This window comes from Desmodus rotundus, chromosome 6 (genome assembly GCF_022682495.2).
Source record: "Desmodus rotundus isolate HL8 chromosome 6, HLdesRot8A.1, whole genome shotgun sequence".
Lineage (NCBI taxonomy): Eukaryota > Metazoa > Chordata > Mammalia > Chiroptera > Phyllostomidae > Desmodus > Desmodus rotundus.
In genome coordinates this window covers 116322530-116348741 of record NC_071392.1, presented here as the reverse complement: position 1 = coordinate 116348741, position 26212 = coordinate 116322530, and the positions used below count along the sequence as shown (strand labels likewise).

Sequence of the window (26212 nt, the reverse complement as noted above, 5' to 3'; positions counted from 1 at the left end):
CAGGTAAATTGGGAGCAGGCTATAGTCCTTAGGGAAGGGGGTCAGAGCCATTGTCATGGGCTGGCAAGAGGAGTCCAGGGCATGCCCACAAAGTCACGTGGTACCCACAAGTGTGGTCCAACCCACAAGAGTGTGAACACTCATTTCCTCCAAACGTCTCCCAGAGTTCTAAGAGCTTTTAACTCTCAAGCACTTTGTAATAATGCGCTGGAGTTTGAAGGTTTTCAGATTAAGTTCCCTGGGACCCAGGAGGTGGGAGGGTCCAAGATATGTAGGTAGGATGAAGGTCAGAGCTTTGAGACCCAAATTCCAAAGAGTCCCCCATTAACTATTATATATTTTAGTTTTTACATAATATTATCCTTGTAATGAATAAGAAAATATTGTCCAAACCAACTAACAGAACCTTTGTGAGGGACTTCAAGGAGCTGACTGGTGGTGAAGATGAATGTGGGTATTGGAGGGAGCACAGATTTCAGAAAGAAGTGTTGGGGTGTAGTTTTGAGGGGTTTCCTTTCTGATCTTTGCCATGAACTCTGGCCAAACAGAATGCCTGTCACTTAGCAGATGCTCAAGAAATATTGGTGAAATGAATGAATAAATGAATGATTTTTCTACAGCTCTTCCCTGCACTGTGATACATTGCCTCCTGCCTTCTCCAAGGGGCTCCATTGAAGAGAAGAATCTGCAAGAACCTGCATAGCACCCAAGACCCCTCCCCTCCTCTGCCAGCCCCACCTGCACCTAGGGCAAGCTCCCTCCACACACCCTCCTGACGTCCCTCCCCTCCGATAATAAATCTGAGTCAAGGATGGCCTTTGGCCTTGGGGACCTGGGGATGTCTGGATGCTGATGCATGTAGAGATTCAGCCTGGCCCTGCCTCTACCCAAAACAGAACCAAGCAGATAAGAAGAATAGGTTTCCATCCTCCTCTGAGAGTGAATAACCCTTAATATTCAGAGCAGATTTCACTTTTATCCAGAGCTTTTACAAGTATGATTTTATTTTAACACATAGATAGTTGAAATCACTGCGTTGAATAAACATTTTACTATTCTGAATATAAAGAATACTAAAAGTATTCATGAACCTAACATCTGTCTTTGCAGAATAGTAACTTTTGCCATTATAGAAGGTCCGGCACAAATAACGTGCCCCCCCTTTTTTTAATTACAAAATATTTTATTACAAAACCATAAGCATGTAATTCTGTAACACAACACTATCACACTCAAGAACACCATATAACATTTTAGGTGAAATGTTCAAATTAAAACTATAAATTACTGCACCTATATTATTACCCTCCATCCACACGCAGGCGGGCGTTACTTCTGCCAGAAGTACACTTCTGCTGTCTTCTCTGTTGCCATTGAGCCCTGTCCTGAATTGTGTGTTTATCACTCTCGAGCATCTTACACTCTTACCACAATGTGTGCAAACCCTTAAGTAATATCTAATATTACTTTGCATGTTTTAAATTTTCTATAAATGCTATTATACTGTATACAACATCTGGAACTAATTTTTTTATGCTTACCATTGTTTTGTGTGTTTGAATTATGTTGATATATGCAGCTTCATTTTCTTAATTTTCTACTGCTCTACAGTTTTCTATTATGAGAATATGCCACAATTTATCGCTAGATGGGCTCGAAGCTTTCTCTAATGTTTTGCTAGTGCAGCTTCTCAGCAAACAGTATATCTTTGTCTCCCGGCTTGTAGGGAGAGTCCCTCTTGTTCCCCTCGTGTGGCCACAAAGAAGCAGTGTTGGTGTCATCTGGGAGCTTTTGTTATAAAAGAAAAGTTTTCAAGTTTTGATCAAGTTTTGCTCTTTCCATTCATGCTTCTGACCAACCCATATTTTTCTGGTGTGTGTGTCGATGTGTATTTGGTAAGGATTTTTTTTCAATTACAGTTGATGTTAAATAATATTTTATATTAGTTTTTCAGGTGTAAATTATATAAGTGATTAGACACTTATATAATTTACACAGTGATCCCCCAGTAATTCTGGTACCCACCCGGCACCATACATAGTTATTACAATATTATTGATTATGTTATATTCCCTGTGCTGAACTTTACATCCCCATGACTGCTCGTAACTACAAGTTTGTACTTCTCAGTCCCTTCACCTTTTCAGCGAGCCCTCCCACCGCTCTCCCATCTGGCAGCCATCAATTTGTTCTTTTCCTTCCACGACGATAACTTGCCCAGCACTCACTGATCCGCACTGACCTTTGCCATACGTCACATTCCCGTATGTACGTGGTTCTCTTTACGAGCTCTCTGCTCCATGAAGCTCCTTGTCTCACAGTCAGAACTACTTTGTCTTAATTAGGATAGCTTTGTAATAATTTTGATACCTCTTTTGGGCAGATCTTCCACCTTTTCTTTTGGGGCTATACTCGACCCAAATGCAGTTTAGAATGCCTTTGTCAAGTTTCACAAAAAAAAATATCTTTAGAATTATTATAAAATTACATTGAATTTATGTATTTGTTCAGGCAAATTGATATGTTTTAAGTACTGAGTGATGCGAATCCCGGCCCGCAGGATCCGTGTTGTGGCTGAGATGAGACAAATTCACATGGACTACTGAGTCCTGTGGAGGAAAAGGACAGCAGGGTCACTCTCTCAAAAGGAGAGCGCCTCTACCCTTGCCTGACAGGCTTTTATTGCTTTTCTGGGCCCATTATATTGAGGATGGTCCTCACTTACTATGCACAGGTTCACTTTAGGCAGTTACAGAAAACAAAGGAGAGGGTGTTGCTAATTACATAAAAAAGGAAGGATATTTGCAAATGTAAGGGGAAAAGTGGTTAAGCTGGTTACTCTCCATACTTGGGAGGTTTAGCATAGATTTTAGGAAGTTACTTTAAAGATGTGCAGTAAACGTTTGCTGCCTCGATTCAGGGTGAGGAGTTTTAGCAAGAGCAAGCCTCATAGCGGCCTAGGTACAATGCAGGCCTGATTCCCCACGGGAGAACCTATCCGTGGGCATGGGTCCTGTGTGCTGGACCTCGCTCCCCACTGGCCTCTCTGAATGGGAGCTGAGCCCACGCCACACAGAACAATCTCCTATAATTGAATTTTCCATTCATGGTCATAATATACTTCTATTTATTTAGATTTTCTTTTAAGACTTTCAGCTCACAATGTTCCCCACCTCCAGAAATGCTCTGATGCATTTCTAATTAGAGCTATTGTTAACACTTTCTAGTTTATGGAATCTTTTAAAATCATAATTACTGTTTTGAGTGGTCCTTGAATACCCTTTAGGATGGTAATTGGTTTTGATCGTCAATCTTACAACCAACGGCTTATAAAAAGTCCTACTGGTGCTGATAGTATGGGCATTCTTTTTATGTGTGGCTCTTGTAACAACATTAATTATCTAGAAGTAGTTACTGCCTTTATCAAAGTTATATACGCATACAGTTAAAAGGTCAGCTAGTTCCATAAATTCTACATGTGAAGACTGGCATCTCCCTAACTTCTCACTGTTTTCTGCCTCTCAGAAGCAACTATTTTCAGCCTTTTAACCAATTATTTTAGATTTTCTTGCCACACCTCATGTAGCGTCCTTCTATTTTACTTCTCGGTTTCTCACTCTTGGGCATTTTCTATGGACGTCCCACTGAGAACGATGGAGACATCAGGTGCTGTTACTCCTGACCTCAGGCCACACACACTCTCTTTCCACTCCCCGTCACCCTACTACCATTGTATTATAACTTTGGATAACAGGACAGTCATTGTCTGCACTACAATGACTATGAGGTTGGTCCTTACAGCTGAATGTTCTAACATGCCCTGCTGTGCTGTGTCAGTCCCTCAGGTGTACGTGTGTGTCACCGCCACTGTGACCAGGACACAGAGCAATTCCATGACCACAGAGCCCCCTGTGCTCGCCTTCACAGTGACCCCATCCCCACCACACCAACCTCTGCAAGGGCCAGTCTGCTCTCCACTCCGTAGTTTCCAAATGTGATGTAAGTGGATCACACAGCATGTGACACTTTGAGATTGAACTTGTTCACCCAACATAATGCCTTCGAGAAATTTACAAATTGTTGCAAATGTAAATAACCATTGCTGTTTATTTCTGAGTAGTATCAGTACTTCCTTGTGTGGGTGCATCACAGTTTATTTAGCTATTCGTTTATTCTTGGACATTGTGGTTGTTTCCAGTTCTTTGTTATTACAAAGAAAGCTGCATACACACCATGCATGGATTATGTGTGGACATAGGATTTCGTTTCTCTGAGGTAAATGCCTGGGAGTATAATTGCTGGGCGTATAACCTACTTCCTCTCCTGAAAGAGGTGAGGATACTATTCTCTTTGTTGGGTGGAAGCACATACAAGTTCTGAGGTCCATTGAACACTTGCATTTGGCTACGTTTCTCCAGTGGCTTCAATAAAGGGTTGGACCAGAGACCCATTCAGGAGCAGACCAGGTTCCATCCCGACAGTGACCAGTCTCTGGGGAACCCTCTTCCTCCCTTCAGCTGAGCAGCTCTTGGTGAGGCTGGTGAGGATGAGGCCACAAGCTGGCTACATCCTAGGGTCCTGGACTTGCAAGTTTGGGGCACAGCCTACAACTGCAGACCCTTCTTGGCCTGGGCCCCCAAGTGGGGTATCATCATGAAGCTCTCAGAGGCCCCAGGCAGAGGAAGCAGTATTTCCTATAGGTTTGTCCAAGTCTCTCTGAGAACATAAGATAAGCAGCTGTTCACCCTGTGGCTTCCTTCTCTGCCTGATTCAGTGTCACAATCTGGAAGCAAGAACTATCTCAAATATGGAAGCGGGCTACTGTCTCACAGCCATTGCACCCCATCCTGGGCACTTCCTCTTATATCACAGGAGGTGGGGCCTCTCTCCTCCCACAGAGCAGAGTCCAGGCTCTCCCAGCACACATTAGGACAGAGCAGGCTCCTCAGGCCTCCAGGATGCCCATCCTTGCCTCCTGGCCCCGCCCTCCTTCTGGCCTGCTGCTGCTGACTCTGTTGCTGAGCCTCACAGGTGAGCACTTTTCAGGGGTACAATTCCCTTTCCCTACTCCTGGACCTCCTCCTGACCCTCAGAAACTTTAGAACCTCCAACAAAAACAGGGGGCATCATCCAGTGCTTTCACAGAAGGCTTGAGAGCATGAAATCAGGGATCTGGGCTTTTTCTCTGTGGGTCTATCGCCTCATCCTGGGCACCAGAGGCACCAAAACAGGTGATGCTTCGAACCACAACAGCAACAACTTTGTGCGTGTTAAAACCTCTAATCGTCACAACATCCCTGTGTGAGAACTATGACCATCACCCCCAATTTGCAGATGAGGAAACTGAGGCAGAGACAGTAACTTGTCCAACGTCACCTATGGGAGGCAGTGGTTGAGCCGGGATTCAAGTCCAGGCTGAGCAGATTCAGAGCTCATTCTTTTAACCACATCATACGGCTTCTCAGTGGAGGCTGATTGTGGAAAAATCAGAAAACTAAACTGACAACAGTCCTCTCCCATCAGGCCACTCCGAGCCCCTGAGGTTGAAGTTCTACTGTTTACTCAGAACTTTTGTTAGTGATGTGTGGCATGGTGCCCGTGTGCCAAGTCTGCTACTGAGCATTTAAACATCCATTATAATTTAATTTAATCCTCAAAACAGCCTGTGTACTAGCACGTGAGTCTGTACTCTATACATGTTTGCGATGCGTGTATCTGTGCGTGTTTGTGTGTGTAAGTGAGTGTGAGGGGGTGCACACACATGAGAGTTTTGAAAGGTCTTTCCTTATTCTTCGCTTCAAATCCTCTTTAGTCTACATGAAATGTGCATGAACAGATGTTTCATTCTTTGTCTCTCAAACACCTTCTCTCTTGTCTGCTTCTCTAAACTTACCCATTACCTTCTCCAAACTTTTAAGACAAGCAAGCGTCTCTCTTGGTAAAATGAGTAGAATTTTGTGCATTATAATCTTGGCATTTCTTGTCCATGATTGATGGGGGTGACAAGGAAAGAAGGAGATAAAAGACACAGAGTCTCCTTCTTGTATGATCTACATCTGTAGTTATGTTTTTATCCATATCTATACCCTCTAATGTTGGGTGAAGCATCACAGCTCCAGGAAGTACAGTGATAACACCTTTTCAATTGCTGCAACACTCACCACGTGCAGATACCGAAGGACATCCCTAGGTCTGTAATCTCATGTGATCGTCATTTCCAAGGTAGGTCCTCTTGTCACCCTTAACTACACAAGAAAAAAGAGAAGCACAGAGAAGTTCAAGGTCACTCAATGGTACATGGTAGAGCTACTATTTGAACTCAAACAGTCTGATCCTAGAGCTCATAGATTTCCCCATTACCCCACATCCTTCCTATGAGATTTCAGCCACTTGGGCCAATGGGTGTGGGGAAGGCCAGGTGTTGGGGGAAGAGGGTTGTGGTTTTCTGCCCTCAGGTTCTTCTGCTTCCTGCGCATGCATGAGATGATTATTTTTTCACCACATCATCTAGTTGGGAAACTCAGTTTCTGACATAATTTCTACAGATTTGCCCACTTAAAATAGGCTTCAATATTTCTGGGAGGAGTCTGACTGGGCAATTCCCATACATAATACAAATATTTATTGGATACGTACAGTGGACCAGGAACATTATGGGAACTTGGGGTGCGTTGGTGAATAAAAGAGACAAAGTAGCTGCCCTCATGGAGCTTGTACCCCAGTGGGGAAATGACTGTAAACAGTAGACAGAATAAAAATAGATAATATAGGCTATTAGAAAGTGATATGTGTTCAGGGGGCAATTCAAGTATTGCTGGGTAGGAGAATTGAAGGAATCTGTAAGGTGGGATGTATTTTAAAGAGTGTACTCTGGGTGGGCATCTGTGCGAAGGGGAAGTTTGAACAAAGATTAAAAGAAGGTCGGGGCCCTGGCCAGGTGGCTTGGGTGGTTGGAGCATCGTCCGTTACACCAAAATGCTGCAGGCTTGGGCACAGAACATGGTCACGGGATCTCCGGTCAAGGCACACACAGGAGGCAACCGATCAATGTTTCTGTCTCACATTGATGTTTCTCTCTCTCTCTCAAAAAAAAAAATCAATAAATGTATCCTCATGTGAGGATTTAAAACTAGAACATTTGGCAGTGAGCCACGTGAAGAGCCCTCCTGCCAGGGAACAGCATGTGCAAAGGCCCTGAGAGCAGAATCTTCCTTCTGTGTCCAGGCATTTAAATTTGGCTATGAGTGAAAAGGTTGTCATTGCAAGGTTTTGAGGAAATAAGTGACATAACGTGACATAAGGTTTGAACTATAGCATTTAGTTGAGAATAGACTACAATAGGAATAGAGAGAAGCAGGTAGAACATTCATGCAAACAGGAAGAAGGGACTGGTAGCAGGACAGTAGAGACAGAGGAAGATGGAGACTCGGTTGCGTGCAGAAGGGGAGCCGCAGGGATTCTGATGCACGGGATTCGGGAGGGTGGAGAGCAAGACTCCACGTGTTGGTGGCCTGAGCATCTGGAAGAATAAAGGTGCCTCAGATGAGACATAAAGAGCTGTTGGGAAAATTCAGGAGTTCAGTTTGGACATGTTAACTGTGAGATGTTTGTTTCCATATAAGAACACGCAGTGTGGGCAGTTGGACATCCAGTCCGGACTTCAGGGAAAAGCCTGGGTCACAGATGTAGATGTGAGATTTACAGAAGCACAGACAGCAGTTTGTCCTTCCTCCCCATGCTCTGATCCCTCCTCTCCCTTCCCTCCTCCTTTCCCTCCACGTCTCCCTCCATGTTTATTCCTGTTTCTCCCATTGTGTTCTCAGCTGTTCCGCTTCCCTGCCCCCATCCTTCTCCTGACTTCAATCCAGTCAGTCTCCTGTTCTCTGCCCAATGGGACCTGCCCTGTGACAGCACGTGGCTTCCTTGGGGCTGTGTGCTCACACACAGTGCTCGGTGGGAGGGGCTCACCAGCTCACAGGCTGCAAAGGTGACCCACAGATTTTTCTCCCTGAGCAGAAGCTGAGGGACAGAAAAGACCACAGGATTATCAGAGGTGCCACAGCTGCCTCTCCTCTGAGTGACTGTTTTCTCCTTTGTCGCCTGTGGTTCTGGTGTCACATGCAAGAAAGCATGGCTACATCTGAAATCATGAAGAGTTTTGCCTATGGCTTTTTTCTAAGAATTTTAGAGTTTTAGCTCTTATGTTTAGGTTTCTGATTTATGTTGCATTTCTTTGTGTTTATGATATAAGATAGGGTCCAACTTCAATCTTTTGCACATGGATATCTAGTCTCCCAGCACCAGGTATTGCAACGTTGTCTTTTCTTCATTAAACCGTCTTGGCATCCTCGTTGAAAATCATTTCGTATGTATGCGAGGGCTTCTTTCTAGTTGTTCTATTCCATCCCATTGGTCTCTCTATTCTAATGACGGAACAACACTACTTTGATTGTTGTAGTTTTGTACTGAGTTTTTAAATCAGGAAATGTGAGTCCTTCAACTACGTTCTTTTTTCAAGATTGTTTCATTATTTGGGGTCCCTTGACATTTTACATGAGCTTCAAAATAAACTTATTTCTTCAAAGAAAGCCATTGATATTTTGACAGATACTTTGTTGAATCTGTAGATTGCTTTAGCTGCTGCTCACATCTGAATAAAATATTAAGTCGTCCAGTCCGTGAACACAGATGTTTTTCCATTTAAGTCTGCTGGAACTTCTTTCAGAGATCTTTATTACTTTTCAGTGTACAAGTCTTTCACCCCAGTGATTAAATTTCTTCCTAAGTATTTTTTTGTTGCTATTGAAAATGAAATTGTTAGCTTACTCTCAATTTTGAATTGTTCATCACCAGTGCAAATTGCAACTGAGTTTTGTTACTGTAAAAAATTGTAAGAATCTCCTTTTCTTTCTGATTTTACTTATTTAGATCTTCTCTCCTTTTTTGTTAGTCAATATAACTACAGGTTTGTTAACTTTTGCTGATGTTTTTGAAGAACCATTCTTGGTTTTGCTGATTTTTCTGTTGTTTTTCTATTCACATTTTATTTATTTCTGCACTACTCTTTATAATCTTCTTCTTTCTGATACCTTAGGTTTGGGGGTTATTTTTCTTTTCTTTCTCTAATTTCTTAAGGTGCAGAGTAAAGTTATTCATTGATGATCTTTTCTCTCTCCCTTTCTTTTAAAGATCTTTTTATTTATTTTTAGAGAGAGGGGAAGGGAGGGAGAAAGAGAGGAAGAGATACACCAATGTCGGAGAGAGAAACATTGATGAGTTGCCTCTCATATATGCCCCAACCAGGACCAAAGGCATGGACCAAAGTTTGCAGGACACAGGCTTGTGCCCTGACTGGGAGTCACACCAGCAAATTTTTGGTTGACAGGACGATGCTCCACCCAGCTGAGCTACACCAGCCCAGCCAGGGCTCTTTCTTCTTTTTCCACGCGTGCATCTACAGCTATGAATCCCTCTGTCGCTGCTTGGCATGTCTCACACACTTCGCTGTGTTGTGTTTCCACTCTCGTGTTCCCTAAGGTCCTCTAATTTCTCTTGTGATTTCTTCTTTGACCCATTGATTTTTTGAGTGTGTTACTTAATTTCTTTTCACTTGTGACCACTTCATTTTCCTCCTGTGATTGCCTTCCAGTTTTCTTTTTTAAACTGTCCCACCAGTCCACTGCTTGAATAGCTCTTCCTGTAGGTTCCGGGCACGGCCTTGTCGTTCATGCAGTGTGACAAGGCCACGAACGTGGGTGCTTTACTTATAGCACTGGCTTCTGAACTGCCACAGAGGTGTGCCTGGTACAGGGAGCAATGGGCCTTCAAAAGAGGTCCATGTCTTGGTTCCCAGAACCTGTGAATATTTTACTTCATATGGGAAAGGAGATTTTGGATAAGTCATTAAGTTAAGACTCCATATGGAAAGGTTATCCTAGATTTTCAGGTGGGCACAATATAATCAAAAGCAGTCTTACAAAAATGTGGTAAGAAAATCAAAGGTAGAGAAGAACAAGTAACAAAAAATATCAAAAGGTTGGAGTTACAGGAAGCTGGAAATCATAAGAAAAGACAGGTGGTCACCCTCTAGAACTTGGAAAGGCAGGGAATAGCCTGCAAGACTGCAGCTGGGCTGACACCTCGAACTTAGTCCAGTAACACCAACTTTGGAGTCTGACCTCTGGAACTATAAAATAATCAATTTAAGTTGTTTTAAGCCACTGAGATTTTGATATTTTCTTAAATCAGCCTAGGAAACTAATGTAGCATGATTATACCATGGGGGGGAAATCTCAGGAACTTGAAACATTGTTTTGCTTCTTATTTAAGTGACATGCTCACTGTGTGTTGGGAGCTCTGCATGTCGCTGTCATTCAGGTGACCAGGCAGAGGGGGCAGAGCCCAGCGTGACACATGCATCTCCGTGGAAGAGGGAAGTTGCTCCATGATGGTTCTTGCAGTTAAGTGCATTTCCCACAAAACCTGCTCACAACTCAGTGGTCTAGAGAAGTCTCAGGGTCCCACCCTGCAATGGTCCGGAAGTGGGACACTCCATGAGGGCAGAGAGTGCACAGCCAGACATATCTGGGGAAGTATGACACGTCCAGAGGTGACTCAGCACTTATATCCACTCTTTTTGTTTAATTCAATGTCAATCATCGTTTATTATTATAATGACATGACAGATGACATTTTTGCATGTCCCCATTACCTTTATGCTAAGGATAACAACGCTTTCTCTGTTATAAATGCTACTTGATCCTTTTAAAACACATTATTTACAATGCTTTGAATACTTGGGCATGCTTATTAAAATAAAAAACACTGACATATCAACCCTATTTGTATTGACATACATGAAAAATTTACAAATAAGATACCAGTTTTCACTTACAATGGCAAAGACTAATTTTTTAAAATAGTATGTACAGTTTCCCAGGGAGTATGCAGTGGGGGTAAAAGTGGTCACACATGTAAACCAGCTGGGAGTGTGAGTGGCACAGCCTTTCGGGGGAACCATTTGGCAACACTTGTCACAGCTCTAAATACTCTAAGCCCATGGAACCGACCGTTCCACTGCCAGAACCTCTGTCAAGGACATGACTGAGCACACACCTCACAACGTGGTCACAAGGGTGCTCCCCACACCACTGCTCACAGTGACATCAGCAGACGCCCAAATGTCTGACCCAGAGGAACAAGGAGTAAGCGGTGGCCCCCTCCCTTTGGGCAGGTTGTGGGCGTCCCCTCGATGCCATCCCCCCAGCCTCCCTCAGCTCCTTCCTCCCCCAGAGTCCACTTTGCACAGGGTCTAACCATCGCTTCCTCAGTGAGCTGACCCGAGTCCAGGGCACCCAGGAGGAGTCTTCTGGGGACCCGGGGGAAGGGGACCCTCACTGACAAGCTGAGACGTGGGAGGAGGAGCAGCCTTTCCTGACGTGTAGACGCAATTCTGAGAGGATGTGGAGCTGCAGTGGCAGCAGCAGCTCTCGGGAACAGGAGACGAGCCTGAGGCCAAACAGAGTCCTTACTGACACGTGCGAGCGGCGTGTGTGAGGTAGTAAGTGTGCCTGGTCACTTAGGTCTCTTATACCGGACACTTCTGTCTGGTCAAAAGCACCCTAGCCGACGTTAGCTGCACAGCAGAATGCTTTACAGCCAGGGAAAGTCAGCCGCAGAAGTGTTTATGAACAGGAGATACGCAGTTAATAGAAAAAAATTACAAAGTCATATGTTACCATTTTGTATTTAAAAACAAGTACATTAATTAGAATTCATTTGCCAAGAAAAAGTTTTAGAAATAGTTATCTCTGCTATAGTTTGTCTTAGAAACAAAAATGTAAACGTCTCTTTATCGCAGAACTGCATTTTCTGCAGCAGGCATGTGCAGGCCTGCCTGAGAGACCCTGCAGGCGCCCTTTCAGGCCTCTGAGCTAACTCCAGTCGTGCTTCCACTGGTGCCCGGCCTTCTTGCCTTTCGTCTGTAAACAGTGCTACACCTGCGAAGTGCAATAAGGCGAAGCCCTGTAAAGCCAAGTGCAGTAAAATGGGGTACCCTGTATCACTTAAGATTCAGCCAGCCTTTGCTATTTCTTCTGTCAGTGCAATGGGATGTGGGGAGGAAGAAAAGGTGAACATGTCTTCTGCTAAGCTATGTTGAACTGGGAGTATGATTTTTTTTATCCTCAGCTGAGGACATTTTGTAATTTGTTTTTTTTTAAATATTTAATTTACTTATTTTTAGAGAGAGGGGAAGGGAGGGAGAAAGAGAGGGAGAGAAGCATCAGTGTGTGGTTGCCTCTCACATGCCCCCACTGGGGACCTGGTCCAAACCCAGGCCTGTGCCCTGACTGGGAATCGAATGGCGGCCCTTGCTTCGCAGCCTGCACTCAATCCACTGAGTTACACCAGCCAGGGCTTCATTTGCTTGTTTAAAGAGAGAGACAGAGAAGGGAGAGAGGAAGGGAGACAGAAATATCGATGCTAGAGAAGAATGGATGGGTTGCTTCTCTCGCACCAGACCTGGGATCCGCGCTGTGACCGGGAATTGGACACGTTCAGACAGGGGTCACTTGCTCCTGCACAGGTACAAGAGATCAATTCCCTGATTGGGAATCGAACCCACAACCCTTCGGCTATAGGTTAACACTCCAACCAACTGAGCCACACCAACCGGGGCTGGGAGTACTCTTTTTTTAACAGGAAAAGTTGTGTTTTCCTTTTTCAAACTGTTTTCTGAAATAAAATTTGATAGCATCAGGCATTAATTTTTTATCGACTACAGAATAATACAAAACAGGTTTCATTTGTCTTTATTGGCATACCACGGCTCTGTACTATTTCATATCAAAATTTTTTCTGTGAGGCAAACACTGTCCCAAAGTAAAGGCTCTTCAGGGGCCGTGGGAACAGCAGGTGACACAAGTCTCTGACGGTAAGGACCCGTCGGGTCTCCTAGAGTTACTGCAACAATGGTGCTCGTCGTTTTGCTCTTAAACCCCCATTCCTCTTCTCTCCTCCCTCCAGAAGCACTGTGTCTCTTTCCCGGGCCTACATCCAGGTTTAATGGGGACATGGCCACTGCAAGCCACTGCAGTTCAAATCCTAGTCCAACACCCATGGTTTTTATGAGGGTTTCTCCCAGTGCCCACTCCCTGTAAAACATATCCAGGTGAATCGCTTCATCCTTAAAGCTTCTGATTGTTTCTTATTCTTTGTGTGTAAGCTTTCCTTTCGTAATCTGAAAGAATTCTGAAATTGAACCATTACCGAGAAAACTACCCTCATTACATCAGTTCCAACTAGTAGCTCGGGTTCAGCAGCACAGGCCCTTTCATGAGAGGTGTTAAAGCTGAAATGGGGGAAAATGTCACTGAGTCTTCAGCAACTAATTTCGTCATCGTTACAAGACCAGCCATGGCTGCCTTAGCATCCTGGGCACAGATGGACTGACCGACATGCTCCTTCTCCTCAGGCTGGATGGGTCACCCCGCCAGCAGTCCTGTGGCTCAGCTGGGCAGCCAAGTGGCACAGGGAAAGGCCCAGGGACACACCCTCCACTGCTGTCACCAAGCAGAATCGCTGGGTGCAGAAAGATTTAAACCCCCTCTGTGCCCCATCACTTTACCTCTCTGTGCCTCAGTTTCCTCATTTGTAATAGGGTATGACATTACAGGCTTTCTGAGGGTTACATGTATGACACATGTTATGTGCTGGGCTCCAGGTCCACTCAGGGTGTGCACGTCATCAGTGAAAGCTGTTGTCGATAAACACCTGACAAAACCCACAGGATCACACATGGGTGAATGAAAAACGGCTTTGTGTTTCCCTCCAGGGGGGGCCGGTGAGGAGCTGCAGGTGATTCAGCCTGACAAGTCAGTGGCAGTGGCAGCAGGAGAGACGGCCACTCTGAGCTGCACCATGACCTCCCTGCTCCCTGTGGGGCCCACAGTGTGGTTCAGGGGGACAGGGCCAGGCCGGGAGTTAATCCACAGTCAAAAAGGAGGCCACTTCCCCCGAGTAACACCTGTTACAGACGTCACAAAGAGAAACAACACGGACTTTTCCATCCGCATCAGTGACATCACCCCAGCAGACACTGGTACCTACTACTGTGTGAAGTTCCGCAGAGGAAGCCCCGACACGGAGCTCAAGTCTGGAGCCGGCACTCGGCTCACTGTGAGCGGTGAGTACAGAGCAGGACCCTTCGTCCCTGCTGTGTGACAATATTGGTGACAATGTTCATTCTTTGAGCAGCAGCTAGGAATCAGGTGTGGCTGTGGGCGCTTAGAGTCAGGATCTGATTCCTGGTCTGATGTCACCCCTTCTGCAGATCAGGAAAGCTGAGGCCTGGAGAGGTCTCCAGGCCCCATGGCTGGTAAATGGTGGAAAAAGTCTGGAACCCTCATCTTCTTGACTTCCTTCTCCACCCTTGTCTTTTCCAATCTCATCCAGCCCTTCGGTTCCAATGAGGGAACTGAAGGTCTGAGTCACTTACCCATCACGAGGTCAGACCCCACCTCTGCCTCCAGACAGCACTCCCCTCAGTGTGGCCGAGTCCCCCCTCCCTGACACTCACTGACACCTGCTGGGAGCCGGGCTCCGCTCTGGGTGCTGTGGGTGCTGCAGGGGACTGAGCAGGCAGAGCTCCTCTCCCATGAACCTTCGTTCTCTTCCCTGCAGTTGGGAGACATCCATGCAGGGCAGGGAGGGGGACATGTTGCTTTATTTCCTCCTCAGAAGCATCACGTGAGAAGCAATTCCTAAGAGGCACAGACCCCCTGTTTACTCTGCCAGCCCTGCTGGGAGGGGGTGCCACAGGTGGGCGCTCACCGTGGGTCTGTCTGATAAACCCCCTTTATCTCAGGGACCCGGTCACACTGTCACTCAGGCTCTGAGCAGAGTTTTCTCATACTGTTCCTTATCCTGAGAGGAGGTTCCCCGTGTGAGTGACTTCATGGTCATCCCATTAAGGCAGCAAAAATGTTCATTTAGGGTTTTCTGTCAGAGACCCAGGATCCTGAATCTGTAATGTCCACACACAAAGGACCTTTAGACCATCCTGCCTGATGCCCCTTGCACAGATGGGAGCCTGAGGCCAAGAGCGGACAGTGGCCTTGCCCACAGTCACAAGGCCAGTAAGTGCGGGGATCGTCCCAGAGCCCAATCTTTCTTCCTGCTCTGTCCCACGATGCTCTTTTCCTGGAAGACATGGCACATAGTAGGTGCTGAATAAAAGGTAATTACACCAAACCATTTAACAAAGAGCCAGAATATTCCTTTCATTGTTTTCACATGCCCCTCACATTCAGATGCTGATGCCCAAGGTGATTAAAACCCTCTCCCAGCCTTCAGCCTCATCCCCCCAAATTGAGCATCCACATCAGCACCTACAGCTGCCCCTTCTTCAACAGCTGCCTCACCCTCCAGCGTATGGAGACGGCATCGTTAACTGACCATCGACAGATGGGTATAAGTTTTTCCCAACCTCTGGCTATTAGCACAGTGATGCAGGGAGAGCCTTGTCCTGTGTCACTTGTTGAAGAGGGAATGCCCACTGGAGGTGGCATCGCTACGTCACAGGGTACGTGCATTTTACTTTGTGCGAAATTGCCAATTTTCCTCCTTGATGTGGTAGCAATAGTCTCCCCACAACCCCTGCACATAGGCAAGGGAGGTGGCTTTATCCTGAATTTTCTCATGTTATAGTAATTCCCAAAGGTGCGTCCCTTCCCAAGGCCATCGCTGGCACTAAGTGGCTGCATCTCAGCTCTGCTGCCCCTGGTAGATGCTCCTTCCTCTTCCCCAAGCTGCCTTCTCAGAGGACAACCTGAGTAAGACAGCAGGCAGGTGGGAGGGGGCCAGGGGCCATGTTTTGATCGTGGCATTCACTTTAGAACCAGTGCAGTGAGGGAGGGGCCTCTCTTGCCCCTTTGCTGTGGGAGGACACTGATGCTCAGAGAGGCACCTGAACTCAGTCGAAAGGGGAGCTAAGATTTGAACTCCAAGCAGCATAAATCACAGCCCCCCTCTCTGCACTGCCCCACCGTGCTTGTCAACATGAGGAGAAAGCTCCAGTCCTCTTCTTTAAAATCATATATTGTTATGTTCTTCAGAAAAAAATAAAAATTTAAGAAGGTCCTCTTAGGGAGGCACCAATAGCTTTACAACCTAAATGAGACAGATACTCAAATGTCCCATCATGTCCTGAAACTACTCCTAATTGACATGACCCAGTATATAAAAACATTCATGTGTCCGGCCCCAAATGCTGTTTTTCCTTCACTGAGCAGCCTGCAGGAGCAGCCTGGGGACAGTGACCTGGACAGAGCAAAGAAGGGTCACTGCACCCCCAACAACACTGTGCACCACCTTTCCTGTCCCCACAGACTGAGGATGAGGTGGGAGGCACTTCCTAGAGAGTACCGGGGCCCCAGGTGAGCAGGAGTGCATATTCTAGACCTATGTCAGGAGCCCATTCTTCCATTTATTGCCACAAGGTCACCAGGCCTGGGCACTTGGAGGCCACTCCTCTCAGGAGCACATGTCAGTAAGTGACCGGCTCCTGAAGGTGGGCACTTGCTCTGCTGATGGTCATGAATACTGGGGGCCCCAGGAAACAGCTCTGGGACAGAGTAGTAGGGGAGGTGACAGACTGTTGTTTCTATCAGCCTCAGTTTCCTCATCTGTAAAATGGTGACCATCACGGGTGCTTTTTAGAAGACTGCAAAGGATCTCAGGTGCTCTGTCTGAGTCACCCAGCACAGAGTAGTCCCCCCAAATCAGGTGTTATGTCATTGTTGTGACCCAGTTAATTTTGCTGAGCCTCAGGTCCTCGTTTGCCTGAAAGTTTCTATAATATTTTAATGTCATGTTAACCAAATCATTGATTAATAGACTATCTAAAATATGATCAAATCAACCTTTACAGGATATTACGAGATGAGCCCGATGAGAGAACAGACCCTCACTGAGCCATGGTCTTGTCATCCCACCACTGTGTGCTCTTGGGAAGTCTCAGTTGTGCTTGAGTCCTCAGTTTCCCCACTTGATGAAGTATGATAATCGCGGATCCTGTTCAGGGGACTGTAAGGATCAGAGGTCAGCTACAAACAGTACAACTTCCAGTCAAGATGGCATCATAGGTCAATACCTTGCCTCCTCGCACAACCAAATCAAAATTACAACTAAAATCAGGAACAACCATCACTGAGAACTGTCAGAAACCAGGTTAAATGGAAGTCTGACAACTATGGAATTAAAGAAACCACATCCATCCAGAGTGGCAGGCGGGGCAGAGAAGCAGAGTGGGCTGGTCCCACATCCAGGTGTGGGGAATAAACATTTGGGAGGGATATCTCAGGAATGAGGAGTTCAAAACCAAAACCAGGCCCCCAGCCGAGAGTCCAGTGCCAGTAAGATGAGTCCCAATAACTTCTGGCTGCAAAAACCAGCAGGGATTAAGTCGGTAAAAGAAACTTCTGGAGCCCTAAGCAGTTACTGTTAAGAGAACACACACATGGACTTACTCCAACTCCCTCCCTCTGAGCTCCAGCACTGGGGTCGCTACTTGAAGGCACCAGTGGCATACAGGGTGAAACTCAAGTGTCTGGCATTAAAGAAAGAGCTGGGGGAGAGTTTTCTCCCAGGCAGAAGGGTAGGTAGAGGCCATTACCCTTTTCTGAGCCCACCCCCCACAGAGCCACTGAGTTGGCAGGTGGATGCCATATCTGAGACTCCATCAACCTGGCTAACTAACACTGTTTGCCCTCCCTGGAGATCCCCAGAGACTCCATCCCACCCAACATACAGGCCCACCCAAGCTGCTTTTTCATATGAATGGCTGGTCTTGGTTCATGCTTCACAACTTCCTAAATCTTCTCAAATAAGCAACAGCTGGCCTCAGTGAGCTCCACCCCCCAGCCCTTGTACCTCTTGCTAAGTGGCCCCAGGCCTGGCACTAGAAGCAGACAGCCTACATTCACAGCTTGGTTTCACCTGGGAATCTCCAAGCCCAGCACAAGTAGTGGCCATCTCAGATAGCTTTATAGCTCAGGCAGGTTGGCCTGGGGCAAAAGACAGGTGTGGGCGGACCTTGGCCTGCACCACCCAGGAAACACCTGGACCAATGCACCCAGGGCCAGTGCACACACATGGACAGCCACATTGGAGCACCACCACCACCCTGCCCCTGCACAGCTGATCCTCCATGGAAGGTGGAGGTTGGTGGAGGCTGGTGGTGACAGCCAGTCCTTGCAGCTGACTGGCCTGGGTAAATCCCACCCATTGACCTGCCATCAGCAATCAAGGCTCAAGTACAAGAGGAGGGTGGACTCAGTCCACAGGAAGGGTGCACCTCGAGTATTCAGCTTGGGGGATGGGGAGGCTGTGCCACTGGACCCTACAGGACACCTAATACATTAGACCACGCTACCAAGACAGAGAGTCATAGCCACTCTACCAAATGCATAGAAATAAATGCAAGGAAGCTGACAGAATGGGGGGACAAAGAAACATGGCCCAGAGAAAAGAACAGATCAAATCTCCAGGAAAAAAACTTAAACACAATGGAGTTAAACAGTCTATCAAGTGCAAAGTTCAAAACACTGGTTGTAAGGATGCTCGAGGAACACAGCAAGGACCTTAACAGCACAAAGAAAGGTCCAGTCAGAAATGAAGGAAACTCTAATTGAAAAAAAGAAAAATTTACAGGGAAACAACAATAGAGTAGATGAAGCCTTGAATCAAACCATGATATGGAGCATAAGGAAGCAAAAAAACAACCAACTGGAACAAGAAGAAAAAAGAATTAAAAAAAAAAATAGTGTAAGCAGCCTCTGGGGAAACTTCAAGCTTCCCAACATTCATATCATAGGGGTGCCAGAAGGAGAAGAGAAAGATCAAGAAATTGGAAATCTATTTGAAGGAATAATGAAAGAAAAGGCCCCCAATTTGGTGAAGGAAATAGATATGCAAATCCAGGAAGCACAGAGATTCCCAAACAAGTGGGCGGCAAAAAGGCCCACTCCAAGACACATCATAATTAAAATGCCAAAGTTTAAAGATAGAGAGAGACTCTTAAAAGCAGCAAGAGAAAAGCATTTAGGTACCTACAGGGGATTTCCCATAAGACTGTCAGCTGATTTCTCAAAAGAATCTTTGCAGGCTCGAAGGGACCAGCAAGAAATATTCAAAGTCATGAAAAGCAGGGACCTACAGCCAAGATTGTTCTACTCAGCAACACAATCATTTAGAATTGAAGGGCAGATAAATACTTCCCAGACAAGATACAACTAAAGGAGTTCATCATCACCAAACCATTGTTACATGAAATGTTAAATGGACTTAATTAAGAAAAAGAAGATCAAAACTATGAACAATAAAATGGCAATACATACATATCTATCAACAATTGAATCTAAACAACAAACTAAGCAAAAAAGAATGGAGACAGAATCATGGATAAGAAGAGCATTTTGATGGTTGCCAGACTAGAAAGGGGTGCAGGGGAATGGTGAAGAGGAGAGGGGGTTAAGAAGTACAAATAGATACAGAATAGCCAGTGGGATGTACAGTACCGTATAGGAGGAAATGGAGTAGCCAAAGAACCTATGCATGACCCATGGACACGAACAATGGTGGGGGGACTGCCTGAGGGAGTGGGGATTGCTGGACAGATGGGGGCAAAGGGGAAAGATGGGACAACTGTAATAGTGTAATCAATAAATTATAACTTTTTTAAAAAAGTAAAAAGAATGAGACTGACCAGCAGTTTTGTTCCTGTGTCCAGACTGGTGGGAAATAACCTGGTAAGAGATATAGGTGGACTTTGAACTCAGGCCTGGAGCTGCTTGTTGGCCAGGCTCTCACTCAGGGTTCATCTCCAAGGATTGAGTGTCCTGCTCTGTAGGATGAGGACAATGGCATGCCCCCAGCGTTGTTACAGGATGAAAAGTAATACATGACAAGGTGTTTAACAGTGTCACATGCTTGTCATTGGTGGTGATGGTCACAATCACGTTCATTGTTCATTGTGCTCTTTTTGCAGCCCAACCCTCTCCACTGGTGGTGTCAGCCCCCATGGGAAGGGCCACACCTGGGCACACAGTGACCTTCACCTGCAAGTCAAACAGCTTCTCCCCCAGGAACGTCATCCTGAGATGGTTCAAAGATGGGAATGAGCTCCGAGCCTCCCAGACTGCTGTGGACCCAGAGGGAGACAGCGCTTCCTACAGCGTCTCCAGCACAGTCACGGTGCTGCTGGCCCGGGGGGACATCCGATCCCAAGTCATCTGCCAGGTGGAGCATGTCACCCTGAAGGGGGGCCCTCTTCGTGGGACTGCCAACCTGTCTGAGATCATCCGAGGTAGATGCCCCTCACACCCAGCCCCAGCCCACACCTGGCTCCTACCCTCCAAGTCTGCTCCTCTGCCTGCCATTTGCTCTGACTTAATTTCCCTGGAATCTAATTCCTGACAGTCCCACCCATCACCTGGCACCTGGATGAGCCTGTCACTCCCCACTGTTTAATGGCAGTCACCAGGGGAACACCTACCACTGTACTTGGTAGTTTCATCTACTTTAGCCATAGCAACTCCAATACCCGAGCACCTACTATAAACAAAGCTAATATGTGTTTGTGGTACTCATTTATTTTGCTACAGTTAGTATGTTCCAACTGCATTCCAGGCTGCGCTTGTGGACTTCAGTCATATTACCCTAATAGGAGCTACCATTTCTTGAGCATCTACTGTGTGCAGGGTATTGAGCTTAGTGATTTCATTCATATGCAAAGAGAACCGTGAGTTCTGAGCACCCGCTGGCTACCTAGCACTGTCCTGAATGACCTCCTTGCTGTGGTGGGGGAGCTACGTTATGGGAATCCTCTGTGATCTGTGTGTCCACGAGATCAGAGCCTCTGCCCTATGCTGTTTCAGTCCCGCCCACCTTGGAGATTTCCCAACACGTCGTGTCAGAGAACCAGGTGAATGTCACCTGCCAGGTGAAGAATTTCTACCCTCAGCGCCTACAGCTGACATGGTTGGAGAATGGAAATATGTCCAGAACAGAAGTGCCCTTAACTCGCGTAGAGAACAAGGATGGGACCTTCACCTGGTGGAGCTGGCTCCTGGTGAAGTCATCTGCCCGCAGGGAGGCCGTGGTGCTCACCTGTCTGGTGCAGCACGATGGGCAGCCGGCTGTCAGCAGAAACCTCACCCTGAAGGCCTCCGTTCACCAGAAGGACCCGAGCACAGACGGACCCTCTGGTGAGGCCTGCACCCCAACTGACCCACTATTTTAATTTTCTTTTTTGTAATTTTAAGAATAGGAATGTGTGCTTATTATAGAATATTCTAGAAGTCTGTCAATACAAAGAATTTTTGAGAGAGCTCCCCTCCCACAAACCCCACACTCCAAGAGTTGCCACTGGTAAGAGTTTGGTACATATCTTTATACATCTTTTGACATCAATACACATTAAAGGAAGAAAAAGGGAGGCACGGAGATCGTGAGCTCCTGCCTCTCCCTCTCTTCTCCTAACAGTCCCTGCACCCACTGTCCATGGCAGCCCCTCCCTCCACCTTGCTCTTCCCAACCTCCTCCTGGTCTCTAGTCCATCCTAGACTTTTCCATCTGAATCAGTAAGGTCACCTGGCAAATGCCCAAAGCTGCTGCTCTGTGAAATTCCAGCGGGGAAGCCCTGAGGACGTGGAGTCTGAGTCAGGACAAGTCATCCAAGGGGCCACAGGTGGTCACAGCACAGGCCCCCTTTTCCCCAGCGTTGTGACGACCAACCAGCAATCATCACAGATGTCTGCCTGTGGGGATGTTGATAACATTCCCTTAGTGTCTTTCTGATGGAGCAGGGTCTGAAGTGACATCCCAGTGTTGTGTCTGATATGGGAAATGTGTCATTTCTCTGTGTTTATTTGTCAGTCTTGATCAATGTTTCAATTTTATTAGTCTTTCAGGAACCTGCTTTTTGTTTCAGTGATTTTCTCTATTGTTTCTGTTTTCTATTTCATTGATTTTTCTCCTCTTAACTTCACAGATTCCTTCCTTCTGCCCTTTGGGTTGACTTTGCTCCCCCTTTTCTTGTTTCTTGTGATGGGAACGTAGATCACTGATTTTAGCATTTTTGTCTTTCCCAAGCCACACCTGAGTCACCTTCTGTGCCTGGAGATCCAGGGACGTGCCACCTCTGAAGCCTGTCACTATGTTCTTCCTCCAGTCCTCAGGTCCAAGCCCATCTGCTTCCATCCTCCATTGCTCAGAGCCCTCGTCTGCTTGTACCTTGTACCTGGTGTCATCTCTAGGGGTTGGAGCTGCACTGAGCAGGAGCGCAGGAGAGCTGTGTCTGCACCATCTGGTCTGGAACCCCCTTGGGTGCTATGAGTCTCATCTCCTGCTGCTGCTCAGCACAGCCTGCCACCTCCTGTTGCCCTCAGTGCATGTGGCCCAGCACTTCTGCCCAGTATGACACTGGGGATGGTGCATGGGTCATCTGGGGTAGTGAGTGGGGTAACGTGGAAGGGCCTGTGTGACCCTCTGCACCGCGGGGCCACACCCTGCATGGACCCTGAGGTCTCTGCTCACCATAGTCCTGGACGAATGATTTCCTGTAAGGATGCACAATATTTTGGTCATGTTTATATAGTGCTGCAGTGTTTTATAATATATATGGGTTTATATGGGCCTCTCTCTGTCAGTGCTGGTTAATCTTTGTGTGTTGGTGGAGTTTACTGGTTAGATTTGATGGTGGGAGAAAGATTCTGAGTCCTCAAACACTCTGATTCTCCTTTGCTTTCATGACCTGAAATTTCTCTCCACCCCCTTTTCCTTTCTCTCTTCACTGCTCAATTGTGAAACACACTTCTTCCTTCGTTTTGCTTTCCTAAACCCCTAAGTTATGCACTTTATTTTTTTAATAGCTTCTTTAAATTTTTGGATTACAGCTCGCATACAAAATTACATTAGTTTCAGATGTAGAAGCCGGTGAGTAGAGATTTATATAATTTACAGTGACCACCTGGATAAATCTAATACCATCTGATAGCGTACATAGCTCTTGCAATATTACAAAGACTATATTCCCTGTGCTATAATTTATTAATGCTTGTGACTATTCTGTAACTATCAATTGGTACTTCTTAATCTCTTCACCTCTATCACCCATCTCCAAGTTCTTTTGTTGGAATTGTCCTGTTTTTTCCTTAGGGACATGTTTCTTTGTCTTCTCATTCTGGCTGCCTCCCTGCGTTTGTTTCTATGTATTAGGTAAAGCTGCTGTGTCTCCAAGTCTTGGTCGAGTGGCCTTATGTGATAGATGTCTTATGTGGCTTAGTGCAGCAGCCTTCCCAGTCACTCAAGCGCATCACTCTAGGTGTTCCCTCCGTGTGGGAGGTGTGCATCCTGCTTTTGAACTTGAATCTCCACTGCTGTTGGTACATCAATGGCAGGAATTTTAGCCCAGGTTGATTAGCTGTGGTCTTCTGTCTGAGACCACAGCAAAGGAACTCCGGGGCCGGGGATGACCTCATAGAGTAGGACTCACTTCAGCAGGGCTCTGGTGCCTCCTAAGCCCACCCCTTGAGTGTACCAATTGTGGAAGTGGTTGGGTGGTGCTTCTCTGTTGTCTGAAGGTGTCCACTGAGTTCCCTGGCTCTGAGGTTTTTCCTGCAATTGCCTGTCATCTGCCTGGGGCCATCTGGCATGAGATACAAAGCAATCTGCAGATGGCTGCTTCTTGTGTTGGGGCTGGAGATGCCTGAGAAAGGCTAGGCTGCATACTCAGGCTGGCTGCCACCAGTGCTGGTCCTGGGACCACTCAGCAAGAGTTACAGGGCACACCAAGGCCAGATGCGGCTTGCTGGGGGCTTGTCAACCTTTGAGAAATTTTAGGAATATCAGGAGCATAAGCCAAAAGAGGCCATTTGTAAAGAAAACAGTTGAAATGACCTGGGTCGGCTCACAAGTTGTATGGGGTGGAGTCTCAGGGAATCAGAAGTGTAGAGCTGACAACGTTACCCAGAATGATGAGGACTCGGCTATGGGGCCCACCTGTGCCTGTGTGGTTGGGCTCAGCAAAGGATCAATGGCTCCTGTCAGCACTTCTGTCTGGGAAAATGTGCCCGTCCAGCTCTCTCCATGTAGCCAGACAATTCAGTTTGTGAGTTTACTTAGTTCATTAGACTTTACATACAAATGAAATCATATGGTATTTGTCTTTCTGTTACTGGCAGCCTAATAAGTTCAATTACAAACAATAAAATAATATTTAAATAATTATTTTTTTTAAAGAGGAATATCTGGGACTCCAACCGTCCTCTTTTACTCAGCCATAACCCTGCTGATTTTCACAGCAAGAAGTATCGGGGACTTCTTGTCTGGCACTGGAATTCTGGGTTGGTGAGCCTGGTATGGTTCTGGGGACCCGTGTTCCCCAGGAGTGACTCCACAGCAGAGAGTCCCTCCAGATATTTTTAACCACCACTGTGAGTGTGTGACCAGCCTGTTCCATGACTCCATCCATCCTACAAGTTTAGATGTGGCTTCTCCTGTGTATACAACTTCTGCTCAGCTAGAATTCAGCCAGTTCTAAACGATGGTTGTTCTGTGCTTTAGTTGTAATCTTGGGAGGATGCGTATTCAACATTTACATATTCCACCATCTTGGCCAAAGCACAAGTTATCAACTTTAATTATGCCTGGCCATTTCATTGCGTCTGTTCTATTTAAATGTCCCTAACTCCCTGGATGAGGTCCTGTTTGGCACCGTGACCACATGTTTAGTAGCTGACACAAGACAAATTTATTATGTTGCAGTTCTAGAGGTCAGAAGTCTGCAATGGGTGGCCAGGGCTGAGTTTCTTCTGGAGGCTCTAGGGCAGTGTCTCCCTGAGTATGACACCTTTTGATATGTATGTAAGTAGAACCATGCGGTATTTGTCATTTGGCGACTAGCCTATCTCACTTAGCACAATGTCCTTAAGTTTATACCATGTTGTAACCTGTGACCAGATTCCAAATTGGAAAAGAAAGAAAAGAGTAGGATGTCTTTGATCCCATTTAGATTCCCATTCATTCTTCCATCCATCCTTCCTTCCATCCATCCATCCAAGCACACATTCACTCATGTGTTCACACTCTCATTCATTCGTGCATTTATTTACACAGGCAGCTGTTAACCAATGCTTACATCCTCCTCTGTGCCAGGCCCTGGGCAGATGACCTGTTCTCAAGGAGCTCTCAGTCTCCCCCAGTGGACTTCCTACAGGAATTGTCAGCTTTCTCTGCACTGTGTCAGTCCCCCCTGCAGTGACAGTGTCCCAGTCTTCACCCGCCTTAGATGTGATGGCTATTACCTGCCTGGAGCTGAGATTTTATCCACAGAGTGTGCATCCCACGTGGCTGGAGAACAGTCATATGTTCAAGGGAGCTGAGTAACCTGTGTCTATGGAGAAAAGTAATGGGACCTACCACCTGGAAAGTTTGCAGTGGGTGAATGTGCCATTCCAAGTGTCTGAGCCAGTGCTCACCTGTATGGTGCTCACCTGTATGGTGTAGCATGAAACACATCCTCCCATTCAGCCAACCTCATGCTGTCTACAGCAGCCACACCACATAGAGTCTATGGGGAGTGCATAGAAGCTCACTCACCTCCACTCCTGTGAGCACCTGAGTCACCTCTGTCTCCTGAGTACTGTGAGGTATTTAACTCACAGAGCTCCATGTGATGTCATCTTCTGCCCATTGGTGTTTAGGTCCCCAGACATCTGCCATTATTTTTGTGATTTTCCTCCTGGGCCTCAAGGTGCTGCTGGTGACGAGTTTCACAGTCACCTACATCTGCAGGTGGTGGAACCTGTAACAGGTGAGTTGGAGTCAGGTCTTAATCCTTAGAGAGGAGGGTCAGGCAAACCTCATGGGCTGGAAGGGAAAGTCCAGGGTATGGCTACATAGTCACATGGTCCCCACAAGCTTGATACAGCCTAAATAGAAGTTGTGAACACCTTTATTTTCTCTAAATGTCTTTGGAATCTCAGAGGCTTCCAAGTCTTCCACACTGTGTCATGTCCTAGAGTTTGAAGGGTTTCAAAGAAAGTTCCCTGCCCCTCCTATCGGTCTGGACCCAAGGAGGAACACACCAAGACACATCATAATTACATTACCCAAGATTAAACGCAAGGACCTACATCCAAGATTACTGTAC

At 46.3% G+C, this 26212-nt stretch overlaps 1 protein-coding gene and 1 pseudogene across 1 annotated transcript; one reads left to right on the top strand and one right to left on the bottom strand.

Moving 5' to 3' along the window:
* Positions 1 to 4952: 4952 nt before the first annotated feature.
* On the top strand, positions 4953 to 25870 carry SIRPB1 (signal regulatory protein beta 1). The gene is made up of 5 exons (XM_053926862.1): positions 4953 to 5031; positions 13835 to 14185; positions 20048 to 20365; positions 20937 to 21266; positions 25764 to 25870. Exons 1-5 carry the CDS (start codon positions 4959 to 4961, stop codon positions 25868 to 25870), a joined length of 1179 nt encoding a protein of 392 aa, XP_053782837.1. The 5' UTR covers positions 4953 to 4958.
* On the bottom strand, positions 7367 to 13799 carry LOC128781196 (L-aminoadipate-semialdehyde dehydrogenase-phosphopantetheinyl transferase-like; annotated as a pseudogene).
* Positions 25871 to 26212: the final 342 nt, after the last annotated feature.

Coding starts and splice junctions, on each gene's coding strand:
- SIRPB1 (XM_053926862.1), top strand. CDS start 4,959: ATGCCCATCCTTGCCTCCTGGCCCCGCCCTCCTTCTGGCCTGCTGCTG. Junction 5,032..13,834: donor TCTGTTGCTGAGCCTCACAG/GTGAGCACTTTT, acceptor GTTTCCCTCCAG/GGGGGGCCGGTGAGGAGCTG. Junction 14,186..20,047: donor CACTCGGCTCACTGTGAGCG/GTGAGTACAGAG, acceptor CTCTTTTTGCAG/CCCAACCCTCTCCACTGGTG.